We start from the raw sequence: 16,991 nt of genomic DNA on the forward strand, positions 1-16,991 counted from the left end.
GTACTCCAACGATCTCGACAGTCAGTTTTGTAGTCACAGCTTCTGTTCAGGGCCATCACAGTGTTTACACGTGGGAGCCACATATTGTTTATTAACCATCATTAAAGTCCCTTTGTAGCTAGGAAGACTCTTTCCCAGACTCTGGCGTAGATGAGGCTGCAGTCCCAGGGAAGGAGACGAGCTGGAGGATCTGAGTTTGAGCCCACGTGAGAAGTCAAGCGTGGTGGCTCTTGTAACCTCAGTGGCAGAAAGGCAGGGACAGTATTGAAGGGCTTTCTGGTCAGCGTGCCGAGCCTAATCAGCCAGGCAGCCTCAGGTCTTTGTCCCCCCACCCCCACCCCAAAATTAAAAAAAAAAAAAAGCTCCTGAGGGTTAACCGTTGACCTCTGACCTCCACAGACACCTACATGTGTGTACGCACTTGCATGTATATTCACCCACTGCCTTAATCTTCCTGCCCAAATTTCATGTTTTAAGCAAGTTTTTTTTTTTGGTGTGTGTGTGTGTGTGTGTGTGTGTGTGGTGTGTGTTGGGACACTTGCTTTGACCAGTTGAACAAAGCCCTTTGTGGCTCACAGCTGATCTCGATTGGAGAGACGTGAGGATACAGGCTTTCATCAAGCCATTGTGGGTCTCTGTTCCACAAAATCTCTGCCGTGTCTTCACAGCATTCCTAGCTGTAGGCACATTAGCAGAATAGCCGCTGGTTCTCCCCAGCCCCCTTTATTTTCCTGCTTTTTTGTGGAGCCAAATGCTCTGAGCACCTCGCCTCAGCCATCTTGCGGAAGTCCCTGCGCTCAAGAACTTTGGTGAGATCGGAGAGTGGGGTCACTGCTGTCATGATCCTTCTTTCTCAAAGCTGGGGCGAGAAGGGTGAGTTCAGAAATAAAAGTCCTTCTCCTAAGGCACTGTCACATTCTCTACGAAAAAGTGACACATTTTTTTTCCATGCAGCAAGTTTTGTTGCTGCCACTGGAGAAAAAGTGCTTGTTGCAAACCTCGGAGCAGAGGCTCGGCTCGCCTCAAACCAAAGGTGAGGAGAGCAGCAAGGCCAGCTGAGATGAGAGCATTTAGTCCAGTTTAGTTAAGAATCCCAAATTTCCAACAATAAGGACATTTTTAACCATTGAGCCTCAACTGGCTTCAGAGTAGGATTTTCCTAAATTAGGGCCTAAAATTTTCAAGAATTCTCACAGCTAGGTTGTTCCCTGGGATTAATGACAAATGTGTGTTTATATATTTATTTAGCTACAACGAGTACCCAAATTACGTGGGGGCGACGTATCCTGGAAAGATGTGTGTGACCCGCTACTCCGCAGGAATCACAATGGTATGTTGTTATTCGTTCCTTGAGAAGGATGTGAGCTGTGGTTTCTGAAGTGATGGAGGAGTAACCATTGTTGTCAAGTTCGTAGGCTAGGCCTAGATGAGAACCTAGGACTGAGTAGCTGAGGGAGGGCATTGGGGGAGGTGGGAACCACTGGGGAGACATACTCAAAGAATGAGGCATTTTGGAAAGCCATGAAAGTCTTGAAGTGGAGGGATGTAAATAGTTTATATAAAAATTTAAAATCCCTTTATAATCAAGACAGAGATAGATATAGAAATAAATAAAACATTGGGAGAGAATTGAGTTGAAAATTAAAAAATGAACAGAGCTCCATATTGCCTGGCTGCTTGTATCTTGCCTAAGAGGAACTCCGGGTTTTCACCCATCCGTGAATCACGTTCATTACTCTGAAGCGTTTGATACAAAATCCAAGGGTTCCCATCTGGAAAAGAGCCTTCCCCATTCAACAGTGCCCTCTCTTTTGTCCCCTTTGTTGCCTTAGTACCCCAAGAACATGACTTTGGAGGCCTTTTCGGTCGTCGTCACCCAGATGCTGGGTCTCAGTCTGGGAATATCATACGATGATCCGGCGAAATGCCCCTGCTCAGAAGCCACCTGCATCATGAACCCAAGAGCTATGTAAGCTTTCTGCAAACGTTTATTTGTTGGTTGTGTTTACTTTGCGTTAAGTGCAGTGTTGATTTGTAGTCTGAATGAACTGGAAGGGAACCGAGCTCATGATAGAACATGTGCCTGCGGCTTGAATAGAAGGAGCAGTGGAGTGTGAGGGACATTACTGAAAATTCTAGTCAGGGCAGACAGTTCGTATGTAATATGCGGGTGTAAAGGAACGTTCCTGAAATATGTAATTTGTGTAAACCCCCCAGTAAGGAGCCTTTAAAATTGGAAAACTATGTGCTAAAAACCATTCTGAGTTTTTATACATATTATTAACCTCTCAGATTCTCACAGTGTGTCTGGAGAGCGAGTCCTATTATTATTATCCTCGTTTTTACAGGAGAGAAATTGAGGTATGGAAAGAATCACCCACGATCAGCAAGTTGGTTAGTTAGTGGTCACCACCTGGGCAATGTCCCTGTCACCTTTAGTACAATGGCCACCTTCGGAACACAGCCATCCTTTTCTCTAAGTCTGTTCACACTGTGTGTAAGAGAAGGGACTGCCAATTTAAAAGTCTGACAGTTCTGCACAGGTTCAGCTCGAATAATTGCACAGTGTGTTTCATGCATTATTCTGTGTTAGTCCCCAAAGAAGGCATGCAAATCCAGCAAATGTCATTTCCATTTCTTGCCTTTTGTTTCTCGGTACTGGGGCTGAACTGGGACACTCTACTTCTGAGCTCTACATCCCCAGCCCAGGATTAGTTTTTTATTTTGATACAGAGTCCCAAAAGTTTCCAAACAGGCCATGACTACCCAATCCCACTGCCTCAACCTCTTGAGTATCTGAGATTATGGCTTGTGTCTGAGATTATGGCTTGAGTATCTAAGATTTTGGCGTTGTAGTAAGCACTTAATTAATATTTTTGACAAGTCCCTAGAGTTCATAAAACCTAAGCGATTGTACACAATATCAGTGGCCTAGTGGGCACCTTAAGCCAAAGAGTCAAATTAGGCATTTCCCTTGTTATTTCATTTGCATAATGATCCTGTGACAGTTAACTTATCAGACAGTTAATATATCGGAATTAGTTGATATCAAGTTCAAGAAAACTTCAGTATTTATACTAGCTCCATCCTTAGGCTCCAATGATTCTCCCAAAATACGATTTTGGTTATTTAATTTATTTAAAAAGGAGATGTTCACTTTTAAAGACGGTGTATGAACCAGGTGTGGTGACTGGTGCCTATAATCCCAGCATTTGGAAGACAGGCAGGATGAGTCCCATGAGTTTCAAGGCGGTGAGGGGTACGTAGAAAGAAGGTGTGTGTGTGTGTGTGTGTGTGTGTGTGTGTGTGTGTGTGTGTGAGAGAGAGAGAGAGAGAGAGACAGAGACAGAGACAGAGGGAGAGACAGAGAAGCAGAAAGAGATGGAGAGAGGATATGAGGATGAAAGAGAAAGGAAGATGAAGAAGGATGAGGAGGAGAGGGAAGGAAAGAGGAAGCGATGAGAGACAGAGTACTTACACAAGGTAAATCTGGGAATGGAGGAATTGAGCTCAGGAGACGGAAGAAATGTCTAGAAAAGCTCAAGATCAGGTTTACTCTCAAGTCTTCCTTTTTTCTGTTTATATTTTTTGATAAAAATGTTCTTAACAGGATATTTTGGTTATTTTCAACCCCATCCCAACTCCTCCCGTATCCTCCCTACTTCCCTACCTACCCAACTTTATTTTAGTTCCCCTCTCTTTAAAAACAACAACAACAACAACAACAACAAAAACCCCTAGAAACCCATACCAAAACCAAACATAATCCCTGCACAGAAAAAGGAAAATCAAAACAAACAAAGAAAAGACCAATAAGAAAAAAAAAAAAAAAGACGAGATTACTATTGAGTCATTGTGTGCTGGCCAACTGCTTTTGGAAATGGGACCTGTCCTGGAGTGTGGTTGGTATACCCACTGAGACTCCATTGGAGAAAACTGGTTCTCCCTTTGCTAGCGGGTTAGTGGGTATCAGTTGCAGATATTGTCCTGGCTAGTGGTGGCGGTAGGACTTTGTGCCCATCACTTCACCCCTCTCTGCTGGGATCCCAACTAGCTTGAACCAGTGCAGGTCCTGTTTGTGCTACCCAATCTCCGTGAGTTCACAGAGCACCAGTCCCACTGCCTCGGGAAAAAACTGTTTGTTTAGAGTCACCCGGCACATTCGATTCTTAGAATCTTTCCATCTTCCTTTCCAATTGGATCCCTGAGCCCTGAGGAAAGGGCTGTGATGGCGACAGCCCACTTAGGACTGAGCGTTCCCAAAGTCTCCCACTGTCTCACGTTGTTCACTGGTGGGCTTAGTTCCCCTTTCCTGCAAAAGGAAACTTCTCTGATGCGGGCTGATTGCGGAAGTGATCTTTGGTTGCAGGAGTACATTATTTCCCTGATTGGGTTTAACATCAGTTTTTTTTTTAAACTATTGCCAATGTGATCTTTTTCTAATTTTTTTCTCTCAGAAAGTTCAACACACACACACACACACACACACACACACACACCACATTATTATTTTGGATCCGTTAATATTATTGGAAGTTTTTTTTATTAGATCTAAATGTTTTCTGATGAGTCTGTGGGGTCTTAAATATAGAATCATGTCATCTGCTAAGAGGGATAGTTTGATGGTTTCTTTTCCTAGTTTTGTTCCATTTTATTTTTCTCTTTTCTTTAAAAAATATTTTACTTTTAACGATGTGTGTATGTGTGTATGTATGTATGTATGTATGTGTTATGTGTGTGCCTGTGGAGGCCTGAAGAGCTGAACCTCAATGGAGATAGGATCACACACAGTTGTGAGCCGCCTCATGTGGGTTCTAGGAATCTAACTTGGGTCATCATGCCCTCTCAACTGCACAGCCATTGTCCTGCCCCCTCTTGATCTTTTTGTTTTTGAGACAGGGTGATGTGGGATGCCCCTATGCATGCTGTGAATGTGTTTTATTACATTGGTTAATAAAGAAGCTGCTTTGGCCTATGGCAGAGCAGGAGATAGCTAGGCAGGAAATCCAAGCAGAGACACAGGGAGAAAGAAGGCGGAGTCAGGGAGACACCAGCATCTGCCAGAGGAATAAGAGGCCAGAGCATGGCTGGTAAGCCATGGGCACGTGACAATATGCAGATTATTAGAAATGGGTTAATTTATATGTAGAGCTAGCCAGTAAGAAGTCTGAGCCATTGGCCAAACAGTTTGTAATTAATATTTAGCCTCAGAGTAGTTATCTGGGAACTGGAGGGTGGGAGAGAAACCTCCAGTTATAAGAGAGTCTTACTATGTAGTCCTGACTGACTTGGAACTCACTATGTAGACCAGGCTAGCCTCAGTCTCACAGAACTTTACCTGCTTCTGCCTCTTGGGTGCTGTGGTTAAAGGCACATGTCACCACACCCTGCTGTTTCTTCTTTCTTGTTGCTCTAGCTGAGGCTTCCAACGCTATACAGAATAAGAGCAGAAGGGGGGGGGCACTTGTTCTGCATCTGACAAGAAAAGGTTTTGACATCTTCAGCGCTATCTCAGAATAACGTTGGTCATGGGTTTTTCTTACATGGTCTTCTATCATGATGAGGTTATGCTCCAACCGGTCCTAGTTTCTTCACCACTTTTATCATCAAGAGGCATTGAACCCTGCCAAATGGTGCTCTTGCATCTATTGAAATGGCCATGCGATTGCTGTTCACATTCTGTTTATAAGGTTCTTTACATTTACTGATTTGTGTGTGTTGAGTCAACCTTGCATTCCTGGCATGAAATCAACGTGACTGCGACCGATTATCTCTCAGTACGGCCCTAAATTCTGCTTGCAATTATTTTGTTGAGAAAATTTCCATCTCTGTTCATCAGAGAAATTGTTCTGTTACTCTCATTACCCAGCTTCGGTCTGGGGGTAAGGTTGGTTTCATAGAATGAGTATGGAAATGTTTCTTCTCTTTCTATTTTATGGAACAGTTGGAAAAGTCTTGGTCTGAGAGAATTTGGCGGGGAGTACACCTGGTCCTGGGATTTTGTTTATGGGGAGACTTAATTACTCTCATTGTCAGTTACAGGTTTATATAAATCATTTGCATCTTTTGGCTTTAATTTTGGCAGATCATATACCTTTAGAAGAAGGGGTAATAATCGTGGAAGAACAACAATTTAGTGTTATTTTAGTTTCTATTTGTTTAAGTTCTTCCACGATTATTACCTCTTCTTGCTATCTACTACATTTGGCTTTGGCATCTTTTTATTTTTCTAGAAACCATTTCAGACACACTACTAGATTACCTGAGCTCTCTTGTTATTATTTTTAATGTAAGCATTTATTGCATGGCAGCCCTTTTAGGCTGTATCACAGGGTTCTCATGGCCTGTGCTCTTATTGTCACTTGACCCTAGAAATTTTCAAATTTCCTTCCTGATTTATTTCTTGTCACTCTATTCATTCAAAACATGTATTAGTCAGTCTCCAAGTATTTTTGTATAATCTGGGATTAGTCTTGCTGATGACATCTATCTGGCGTGATACAACACAGCAAATTATAGCAACTTCTTTTGAATTTGTTAAGGCTTGCATTGTGGCCTATTGTGTGACCAGCTTTTGGGAATTATTCTACTCAAAAGAATGTGTATTGCCCGTATGTTGGGTAGAATATTCTTTATCTGTTGAATCCATTTGGTCTATGCTATAGTTTAGCTAAAATTTATGCTATGGTTTGTTTGTTTTGTTGCTTTTTGATTGTCAGCCCTATCTTGAAATGAGAATGTTGTGTTGAAATCTCTTCCCACCATTGTGTCAGGATGAATGTGTCCTTTTATGTCTTTAGTATTTGTTTTATGAAATTGGGTAGGGCAAGGTTTCACACATAACTTACAATAATTATAGTTTTGTTGACTTGACCCTCTCTTAATGTCTCTCTTTATTTCCTATGATATATACTGTAATACATGTAAAATATATAAATAATAGCCCTATTATTTCCAGACTTTAGCTCAGTTTATGAATGGCTTTATTAGTTATATTGGTTTCTTGGGGAAAATGGATTGCTGTCTTAATGTGATTTATTCACCTGCATCCTTCAATGGGTGAGTCGAGGCCATTTGCATTTAAGGTTCTTAGTGACAGGTGTTTGTTATGACTGATGATTTTCTTGGCTGCTGTTCTGATTGGTTTATTAGTGAACCTTTTAACCTCTTCTGATATTATTTAGAGGTTTGTTGGTTGGACATTATCTATTCCTTTCTGAACCTTATCTGTTTATCTTTTTCTTTTGCAAACTCTCTTCATTCATATGTTCACATGGATGAAACTGTCTTTCTTCTTTCTCTGTGTATAGTTGAAAATTGGTGTAACTTTTATGAGTAGGGTCTAATCAAGTTCCTTTATCTGTTATAAAATCATAGCTTTTACTATTGATTTGTATTTTTTTTTTGTTTTGTTTTTTGAGACAGGGTTTCTCTGTGTAACAGTCCTAGCTGTCCTGGAACTAGCTCTTGTAAACGAGGCTGGCCTCGAATTCAGAGATCCGCCGGCCTCTGCCTCCTGAGTGCTGGGATTAAAGGTGTGCATCACCACTGCATGGCTGTACTTAATTTTTTTAAGCGACAAAATGCATTGTGGCGAATAAAATCACATGACCTCCTCAAGAATAACTATGAACACCTATTAGGAGTATTTGCTGTCATCTATTAAATAATATCACAAAGCTAACATAGGCTATGGAGTTATGCTTTGAGATGTATTCTGCTAATGACAGTATATGAATTCCCTTTTAGGCAATCTGCAGGTGTGAAGGTGTTTAGCAACTGCAGTTTGAGTGACTTTGAACGCTTTAAATCTAATGCGGGTGCCAAGTGTCTTCAGAATAAGCCGCAAATGCAAATTAATCCAAGACCAATCTGTGGAAACGGCAAAGTGGAGGGTAATGAGATCTGCGACTGTGGTTCCCCTCAAGTGAGTGTGCCATCTAGGAGGGCGTAGAGCAAACCCATTGTGTTAGCTTTTCTTTGTCAGAAATATTATATTGCTAAATTATACCATGCACCATGCACTGCTGCAAGCAAATTTCATTACTGTATGTTCGAGTTTAATCTGTCGTCAGTCCAACACAAAATTTTAGGACATAGCTTTCCCATGGGAACCTGTCATATACTGTCGACTGCACTTCAGGTAGTTTTGATAATTTGCATGGCAGGAAAGTCCTGAAAATATAGTGAATGCAGACGGTCCCGGGTAAGGTGCTTCTGGGTAATAGAGCATCTATAGTGATAACAGAAATCACCTCGAATACAGCATAAATGCAGTAGCACTGTTCATATACATAGGCACGAATTATTGCTTCGCACAGCGCATCACCAAAAGAGATTGTGACTCTCTTGTTGAGCAAGTCCTCATCTTTCACTCTTAAATTACTCTTAAAATTTTGCTTTTAAAATTCATTTTTACTGGGGCCGTGCTCTCCACAAAATAAAAGGACCAGCTACACAGACGGGATGATGAGCTTGGCAGACATGAGTGACTATGGTGGCCGTCAGATCCAGACGCTGATCATCATTGCCGAGACTTGTCATGCCTCTCTTGTGTTTCCACACTGTTCATCTCCAGGCAGTTAGTTAGGGTTTCTACTGCTGTGAAGAGACTCCATGACCACAGCAGCTCTTACAAAGGAACATGTTTAATTGGGGCTGGCTTAAGGTGTCAGTGGTTGAGTCCATTATCCTCCTTGTGGGAAACATAGTGGCATGCAGGCAGACATGGTACTGGAGAGGGAGCTGAGAGCTCTACATCCTGATCCACAGGTAGCAAAAAGCAAACTGACTTGAGCTTCAGAGACCTCAAAGCCCACCCCCTAGTGACTCACCTCCTCTGACAAAGCCACACCTACTCCAACAAGGCCACACCTCCTAATAGTGCCTCTCCCTCTGTGCCTATTGGGGACCCTTTTCTTTAAAGCCACCACATACAATCCTGTTCCAGTCTCCTCATCTCTCTCTAACTATATTCTCTTCCCTGTTTCTTAGGAGATCATTCCCTCCCTGCACTGTTCCTTACTTCTGTGGTTATTCAGATACTAGCATGCTTATTGGATGCTTAGAAGACAATGTCTGCATATGGGAGAAGACATATATTTGTCATTTTTAGTCTGGGCTACTTAGCTGCAAATGTCATGATTTTGTTTTTTTTTCAAATAGTAACTTTTCACTGTGTCAACGTGCCATATTTTCTTGATATATTCATTTGCTGATGGACATAGAGACTGTTTATATTTTCTAGCTATTAGGAATAGAGCAGCAATGAACATCATTGAGCAAATGCTCCTTTAGCATGATGTAGAGTCCTTTAGATATACGTCCAAGAGTGAGAGAGCTGAATCTTTTTTTTTAATTTTTTTAAAATTTATTTATTTATTTATTAAAAATTAAATAAAATTAACCTTGGGTCAACCAACAATCACAGAGTCTGAATGGATCCACCTTAAGACCTCTGAATTTATGTTATGATTCTATAGCTTGGTGTTCTTGTGGGATTCCTAGCAGTAGAAGTGGGGGGGATGTCGTTGACTATTTTGGCTGCTATTGGGACCCTTTTACTCCTTCTTGATTGCCCCATCTAGCCTTGAAATGAGGGTTTGTACCTAGGCTCATTGCACCTTGTTATGTAGTGTTAAGTTGTTATCCCTGCTAGGGGAGAGAGGAAGTAAGGGGGCACTGGGAGCAGGGAAAGTAGGGGAAACTATAGTCAGGATGTAATGTACATAAAGAAAATAAAAATAAATTTAAGAATGAAACTCAGATAAAAACTCAATCAAAAAAAATGTTAAAACAAAATAAAATGAAACAAAATTCCTTTTAAAAAACAAAACAAAACAAAAAAATTTCCACCTCCTCCCCACCTCCCTTTTCCTTCTCCCTCCCCACCTCCCTCTCCCTCTCTAGTCCTAAGAGCAGTCAGGGTTCCCTGCCCCATGGGAAGTCCAAGATCCTCCCCCCTCCATCCAGGTCTTTAAAGGTGAGCATCCAAACAAACCAGGCTCCCACAAAGTCAGCCCATGCAGTAGAATCAAAGCCCAGTGCCATTGCCCTTGGTTTCTCAGTCAGCCTTCATTGACAGCCACATTCAGAGTGTCCAGTTTGATCACATGCTCCATCACTCCCAGCCCAGCTGGCCTTGGTGAGCTCCCATTAGATCAGTCCCACCGTCTCAGTGGGTGGACGCATCCCTCGTGGTCCTGACTTCCTTGCTTATGTTCTCCCTCCTTCAGCTCCTCATTTGGACCTTGGGAGCTAAGTCCAGTGAGAGTTGAATCTTTAGGTAAATACATTCCCAGCTTCCCGAGGAACTGCCACACTTAATTTCTGCAGCGGCTGTGTAAATTTGTACTCCCACCAGTAATGGATGGGTGTGCCCCTTACCCCACATCCTTGCTGGCATGAACTGTCATTTGTTTGGATTTTGGCTGTTCTGAATGGAGTAAGATGAAATCTCAATGTGGCTTTGACTTTCTTTTCTCTGATGGCTAAGGGTGTTGGAACATTTCTTTTAAGTGCTTCTCAGTTCTTTGTATTTTATCTTTCAAGAGCTCTGTTTAGATCTATGCCCTATTCTTAAACTGGGTTTTGTGTTTTCTGAATGTTTAGTTTTTTTGAGTTCTTTATATGTTTTAGATGTCAGCTCTCTATTGGATGCGTCATTGTTAAAATTTTTTTTCCAATCTTGTCACCTGCCACTTTGTCCAGATGGTGGTGTCCTGCGCCATATAGAAGATTTTCAGTTTCATAAGGGCCTAGCTATTAATTGTTGTCCTTAGCATCCATTCTATCTGGGTCCATTCAAAAAGCCTTCTTCCTTGCCAATGAGTTCAAGACTATCCCCTTTTTCCTCTTCTGCTAGATTCAGGGTATCTGGCCTTATGTTGAGGTCTTTGGTCCATCGGAAGTTGAGTTTTGTGCAGGATGATAAGCGTGGCTCTGCTTGTGATCTTGTACATACAGCCATCCAATCTGACTGTGTGTTGAAGATGTTGTTCTTTTCCCAGTTTTATCCCAAGTCTCTCCAGGTCTTCTATCATGAAGGGATATTGATTTTTATCAAAGGCCTTTCTGCATCCAATGAGATGATCATGTGGTTTTTGTCTTTCAGTCTGTCTGTGTGGTGGATTAAGTTTATTGATTTATGTATGTTGAACAATCTGCATCTCTGGAATGAAGCCAACTTGATCATGGTAAATAATATTTTTATTGTGTTCTTGAATTCTGCTTATAAGTATTTTATTGGAAAATTTTGCATCTATGTTAATATGAGGTATTGGTATATAATTTTCTTTTCTGTTGAGTCTGTGTGGTTTAGGTATGAGGGTAATAGTAGCTTCATAAAAAAATTAGGAGATGTTCCTTCAGTTTCTATTTTGCAGAATACTTTGAGGAGTGTTGGCATTAGCTCTTCTTTGAAGGTCTGATATAATTCTGTGCTGAATCCATCTGGTCCAGTAATTTTTGGTTAGGAGATTTTAAATTACTGATTCTATTTTACTAGGGGTTTGTGGCTTGCCTACATTGCTTATTTCATCTTGATCTGACCTTGGCAGGTTGTATAAATCAAATAATGTATCAATTTCTTTTAGGTTTTCCAGTTTGATGAAATATGTATCTTTAAAGTGTGTCCTCCTTATGATACTCTGAATTTCCTTGGCATCTGTTGTGATGTTTCCATTTTCATCTTCGATTTTATTAATTTGGTGTTGGAGGAGGCCGCTTGTTTGTTTTCTGGCCACCTGAAATAATCACCCAGAAACTATATTATGGATTTAAATAATAAATTTTGACCCATTAGCTCTAGGTTCTTATTTGCTAAGTCTTACATCTTAATTTAACCCATCTCCATTAATCTGTCCATCGTCATGAGGTCGTGGCCTACCAGCAAAGTTTCAGCACATCTGTCTCTGGTGAGGATGCCATGGCTTCTCCTTGACTCCGCCTCCTTTCTCCCAGCATTCGGTTTAGTTTTCTCTGCCTAGCTCTGTTCCCCTATATCTCTACTATAGGCCCAAAGCAGTTCTTTTATTAACCAATGATATTCACAGCATACAGAGGGGAATCCACATCACCTCCCCTTTCTGTTTAAATAAAAAGGAAGGTTTCAACTTCAACATAGTAAAATGACATAAAATAGTTATCAAACAAGAATTACAGTTGCAATATTTATATACATATCTTATATTTTTATCATAACTAAGGAAAACTATATTATTACTATCCATTCTTTAACTCCAGCAAAGACTCCAGAATGATGTATTACCTAAGAAAACAGGAAGTGTATTGAAAGCTACTTCCAGAACTCTAGAATTGACAGAGACTTCTCGCTGCCTGGACAGTCATCCAAAGTTCTTCTGTACTGTTGGGGCATCTAATCTTCAGCCCACAGGCCCATAGTGTCCAGCAGACTTTTCCACAAAGCAGGAAATTTCAAAGATAGTTCCACCTATATTGGCATCTTATCTATTACATTTTTCTGTGTCCTTCAGAATGTTTGGTAGACTCTTTCATAAAGTAGGAACCTTTTAGTCAATTTTAGCAGTCATTTCTCTTTGGGTCCTGCATGTCCAGTTCATCAAGCAGTCCAGGAAAGAGTAGTTTCTCACCCAAATGGCTAAACAACTCCATAAGGAGCCTCTTCAATGCCCATCTTTCTCTTGAAGTAGATTGGAACTGCCAGGAGCAGATGTGTCTCATTGTCATGAAAAGTCCTAAATTCTTAAACATTTTAAATGCCATATTTTGTAGTCTTTGAAAGGTTTGAAGAATCCCTATCCATCTGAAATACATCTCTGTACATCTAGAAAATCTAACATGACTACAAGCTTGACTATTATAGATGATTATCTATTAGCCTATACTTTTTAATTATACATTGCATTTTTAAATGAGCTACACAAACGCAATACCTTAATTAAGAGCAGAAACATATGCACGGTATAACAAAATTGTCCTTAAATTTGTATCAATAAACCAATATCCACATCAATGTAAACATCTATTGGATATCCCCCTTTAAATATAAACAAACATTTATAAACAATATTTGGGAATATGGGCATAGTTTTCTCCAAACTGATTCCTGTTGTTTATTGGGCAAAGTAATTTTTTGAGGAGTGTTCAAGGCGACCTTTCAGGGGCTCTTGGTCCATCAAACCATATTAGTCTGGAAGTATTCTATAGGTTATCATCTTCTGTGGAAACAAAAGCAGAACCTCTATTTCAAAGCAACATATACTTAGAGACCCACATTTTGAATTTAAGATACCTTTAAAATATGTATGTTGGTTTAGCTTAGAAATCCCCAGAATCAAATGTCTCTCTGCAGTCAAGAAATTCAAAGAAAATACAATAATATTCATAATCCAGACTCTGTGTATAGTTCATCTTTACGTGGCTTATTATTTTTTAATTCCCTTTAATCTATGATTGTTTATATTCTGTCTCTTTAAAGACTTTGTTTTAATTTTTTAATGATTTGCTTAAAAAATTTTAATGATTTACTTTTTAATGGAACTAGCTCTTGTAGACCAGACTGGCCTTGAACTCACAGAGATCTGCCTTCCTTCTCTATACTCTGTTTCTTCCCTCTCCCAAGCCTACGTATGTTTATCCAACACTATGACCAATTTAGAGGTCTTTTCCATCTGAATTTGTCTTTATTCTATATTTATAATTATTTTATGACCAGGACTGATTCTTAAAATGCTAAGCCCTTCTTATAAATTTAAGTGGCTCCATTGTTAGGAGAAACACAGCACTGCCTGCTTGCTCTGAAGAGTCCAACATGTTGGAAGTCCATTCACTGCCTCTGCAAGTCTTGCACATTTTCCAGTCTGCTATCACTGAATCAGGAAGACCTCTCTTAAAGGAGCCATGCCTCTGCTTGCTTCTAGCAAACAGAGCCCACACAAGAAAATGCTTCTACCAAGCCATGCTTAACTCTGTTCTTTTGTGTTTAGGATTCCTTTTTAAGCTTTATCAGGTTTTACATGGATTTAGTAGGCCACTTCTTTGTTTCCTGGCTGCCCAGAAACTGAAATAACCACACAGAACTGTATTAATTAAATCACTGCTTGGCCTTTTAGCTCTAGCTTCTTATTGGCTAACTCTTACATATTAATTTAACCCATTTCTATTAATCTGTGTATCGCCATGTGGCTGTGGCTTACTGGTTAAAGTTCCATTATCTGTCTCTAGCAGGTCTATGTGGCTTCTCCCTGTCTCTGCCTCCTATCTCCCAGCATTCAGTTTAGTTCCCTCCCCATGCCTAGCTCTGTTCCCCTATAGCTCTGCTATAAGCCCAAAGCAGTTCCTTTATTAACCAATGATATTCACAGCACACAGAGGGGAATCCCACATCAATTTGGATGATCTCTCTCCATGATTTTGTTAATTTATTTAAAGGTTTGTCCATTTTGTTGATTTCCACAAAGAACCAACATTTGGTTTCCTTATTCTTTATGTTTGTTTTTGTTTTCTATTTTACTGATTTCAACCTGAGTTTATTTCTTCCTGTCTACTCTTTCCGGCTCATATTCTTGTTTTTCTAGAACTTCCAATTGTGTTGTCATTATTTATATGAGTTCTCTTCAGTTATTTTTTGATGTAGGCAGTTATCACTATGAATTTACCTCTTAGCACTGCCTTCATTATATCCTAAGGTTGGGGAATGTTGCATTTTTATTTTATTTTATTTTTCTTCTTGATGTCTGTCTTGATGTAATTTCATTCAGTAGTGAGTTTTTTAACTTCTATGAATTTATATATTTTTGCTATTTCACTTGTTCTTGATACACAACTTTAATTCTCGGCTGTTAGATAGGATATCGGCTGTTATTTATCTCTCTTTTTTTGTTGTTGTTTAGTTTTTCAAGACAGGGCTTCTCTGTGTAACAGTTCTGGCTGTCCTGGAACTAGCTCTTGTAGACCAGACTGGCCTTGAACTCACAGAGATCTGCCTTCCTCTGCCTTCTGAGTGCTGGGATTAAAGGTGTGTGCTACCACTGCCCAGTGTTATATCTATCTTTTTTTACTTGCTTTTTGACCTAATAATTGGAGAATGTTCCGTGGGCTGCTGAGAAGCAAGTATATTCTTTTAGCGTTTACATAGATTTTTATTGTGGTTGTTAGATCCATTTGATCCATCCATCATTTAATTCCAGCATATTTCTCTCTCTCTCTCTCTCTCTCTCTCTCTCTCTCTCTCTCTCTCTCTCTCTTGTTTTTTGAGACAAGGTTTCTCTGTAACTTTGGAGTTTGTTCTGGAACTAGCTCTTGTAGATCAGGCTAGCCTCAGACTCACAGAGATCTGCCTGCCTCTGCCTCCCTAATGCTGGCATTAAAGGCATTTGCCACCACCGATTGATTTCAGGATTTTTCTCTTAATTTGTTGTCTCAATGACCTTTCTCTTGGTGGGTCAGGGTTACTGATGACTCCTGCTTTCAATATTTAAGGGTCAACATGTGATCTTAGCTGATAGTAGTGTTGATAGTAGTGCTTTTTGGTACATAAGTGATTTAAATTGTAATATACTCTTGGGTGGATCTTTCCTTTAATAAGCATATATTATTCCCTAACTCTTCTGATTAATTTTGATTTGAAGTCTATTCTGTCAGATATTAAAATAGCTGACTGTTTGTCCCTTGTTTCAATTTAAATGGAGAATTTTTTCTATCCCTGTGGTCCCTATTTCTAAAGCTAGGATGACTTTCTTATAGACAATAGATAGATGGGTTTTGTTTCTTAATTCATTGCTATGGATTTTTGGTTAGAGATTTGAAGCCATTAATATTTACATTAAATATTGAAATGGGTTTATAGGTTGCAATATTTATTTTTGAAGATTTGTATTCTTAGTTGTGCTTTGTATTTCATTAAATTATAGCTTTGTTTTCTTACTAGAGTCTCTTAGGTGTTGCTTATTCATCTCTTCATGTATGATCCTTAGTGCTCTGTTCTTTGTTATGAATTTTAAAGCTCTTTTGTGTCCTTAAAGTTCTCTTTCCTTCTTTAACTATTGCAGGTAGTTTTTCTGGGTACAGTACTCTAGGTTGTCAGTCATGGTCTTTCAGAACTTGGAATGTATTATTCCAGACTCTTCTGGCTTTCAGTTTTCACTGAGAAATATTCTGATAGGTTTTCCTTTATATGTGACTTTGGTTTTTTCTCTTGAAGTTTTTAGTAGTTTTTCTTTGTTCTATATATTTAGTGTTTAATTATGCTATGCTGTGGGGTGTTTTGTTTTTCTGGTCTTGTCTAGTTGGGGTTCTGTGTGCTTCTTCTATCTCTATGGGTATGTCCTTCTTTAGTTTGGGGATTTTTTTCTTCTGTGATCTTGTACATGATCTCATCCTTGCCTCTGGCCATTCTTCTTCCTTACTCAAGCCTATAATTTGAAGGTTTGGTCTTTACATAAGGTCTGAAAGTTACTTCATGTTCCTTTCCTGTGTTTGTTTAATTTTTTTATGCTCTCTTTTTTTTTGTCTAGATCCTTTACTTTGAGTCCTGATACTGTCTTCTGCTTGATTCGTTCAACATGAAAGACTGTTCCTGCATTTTCCAAGTGGCATATTAAGTTTTTCAATTCTTCATTTCTGCATGCGTTCTCTTCAATATTTCTATCTCTTTAATGAATTCAGTGTTCAAATTCAGAGTTACCTTAGTGTCATTCTAACGGCGAATCAATCCCACACCAGTTATGCTTTAAAGGGTTATTTATTTTGGGTGGTAAAACTTACATACACCATAAACCATCAGGAAGGGAGCCTAGTCACTGGAGCAGGAGCCGGGAGCAGGAGCCGGGACCAAGCGCTGGAACCAAGAGGCCCGAGCCGAGATCTGTGGCTCTTTTTAAAAGAGAAATATACCATGCCCCAGTGGGCTGGTATTTCAGCGGCTATTGGCTGATGGAGCGGAAGGCCCTCCCACAGCACCATGGGCTCGTGCTTCAGCGACTATTGGCTGAAGCAGCGGAAGATACTCC

At 39.9% G+C, this 16,991-nt stretch overlaps 1 protein-coding gene across 1 annotated transcript in view; it reads left to right on the forward strand.

Moving 5' to 3' along the window:
• The window catches only part of LOC125414534 (disintegrin and metalloproteinase domain-containing protein 32), a 90,428-nt gene that overhangs the window by 41,787 nt on the left and 31,650 nt on the right, over positions 1 to 16,991 (forward strand). Inside the window, exons 10-12 of the mRNA XM_087901090.1 lie at positions 1,249 to 1,330; positions 1,833 to 1,969; positions 7,750 to 7,927. Coding sequence (XP_087757216.1) covers positions 1,249 to 1,330; positions 1,833 to 1,969; positions 7,750 to 7,927 — 397 coding nt within the window. The remainder of the gene's footprint in view (positions 1 to 1,248; positions 1,331 to 1,832; positions 1,970 to 7,749; positions 7,928 to 16,991) is intronic.

This window comes from Myodes glareolus, chromosome 23, assembly GCF_982192425.1.
Source record: "Myodes glareolus chromosome 23, mMyoGla1.1, whole genome shotgun sequence".
NCBI lineage: Eukaryota > Metazoa > Chordata > Mammalia > Rodentia > Cricetidae > Myodes > Myodes glareolus.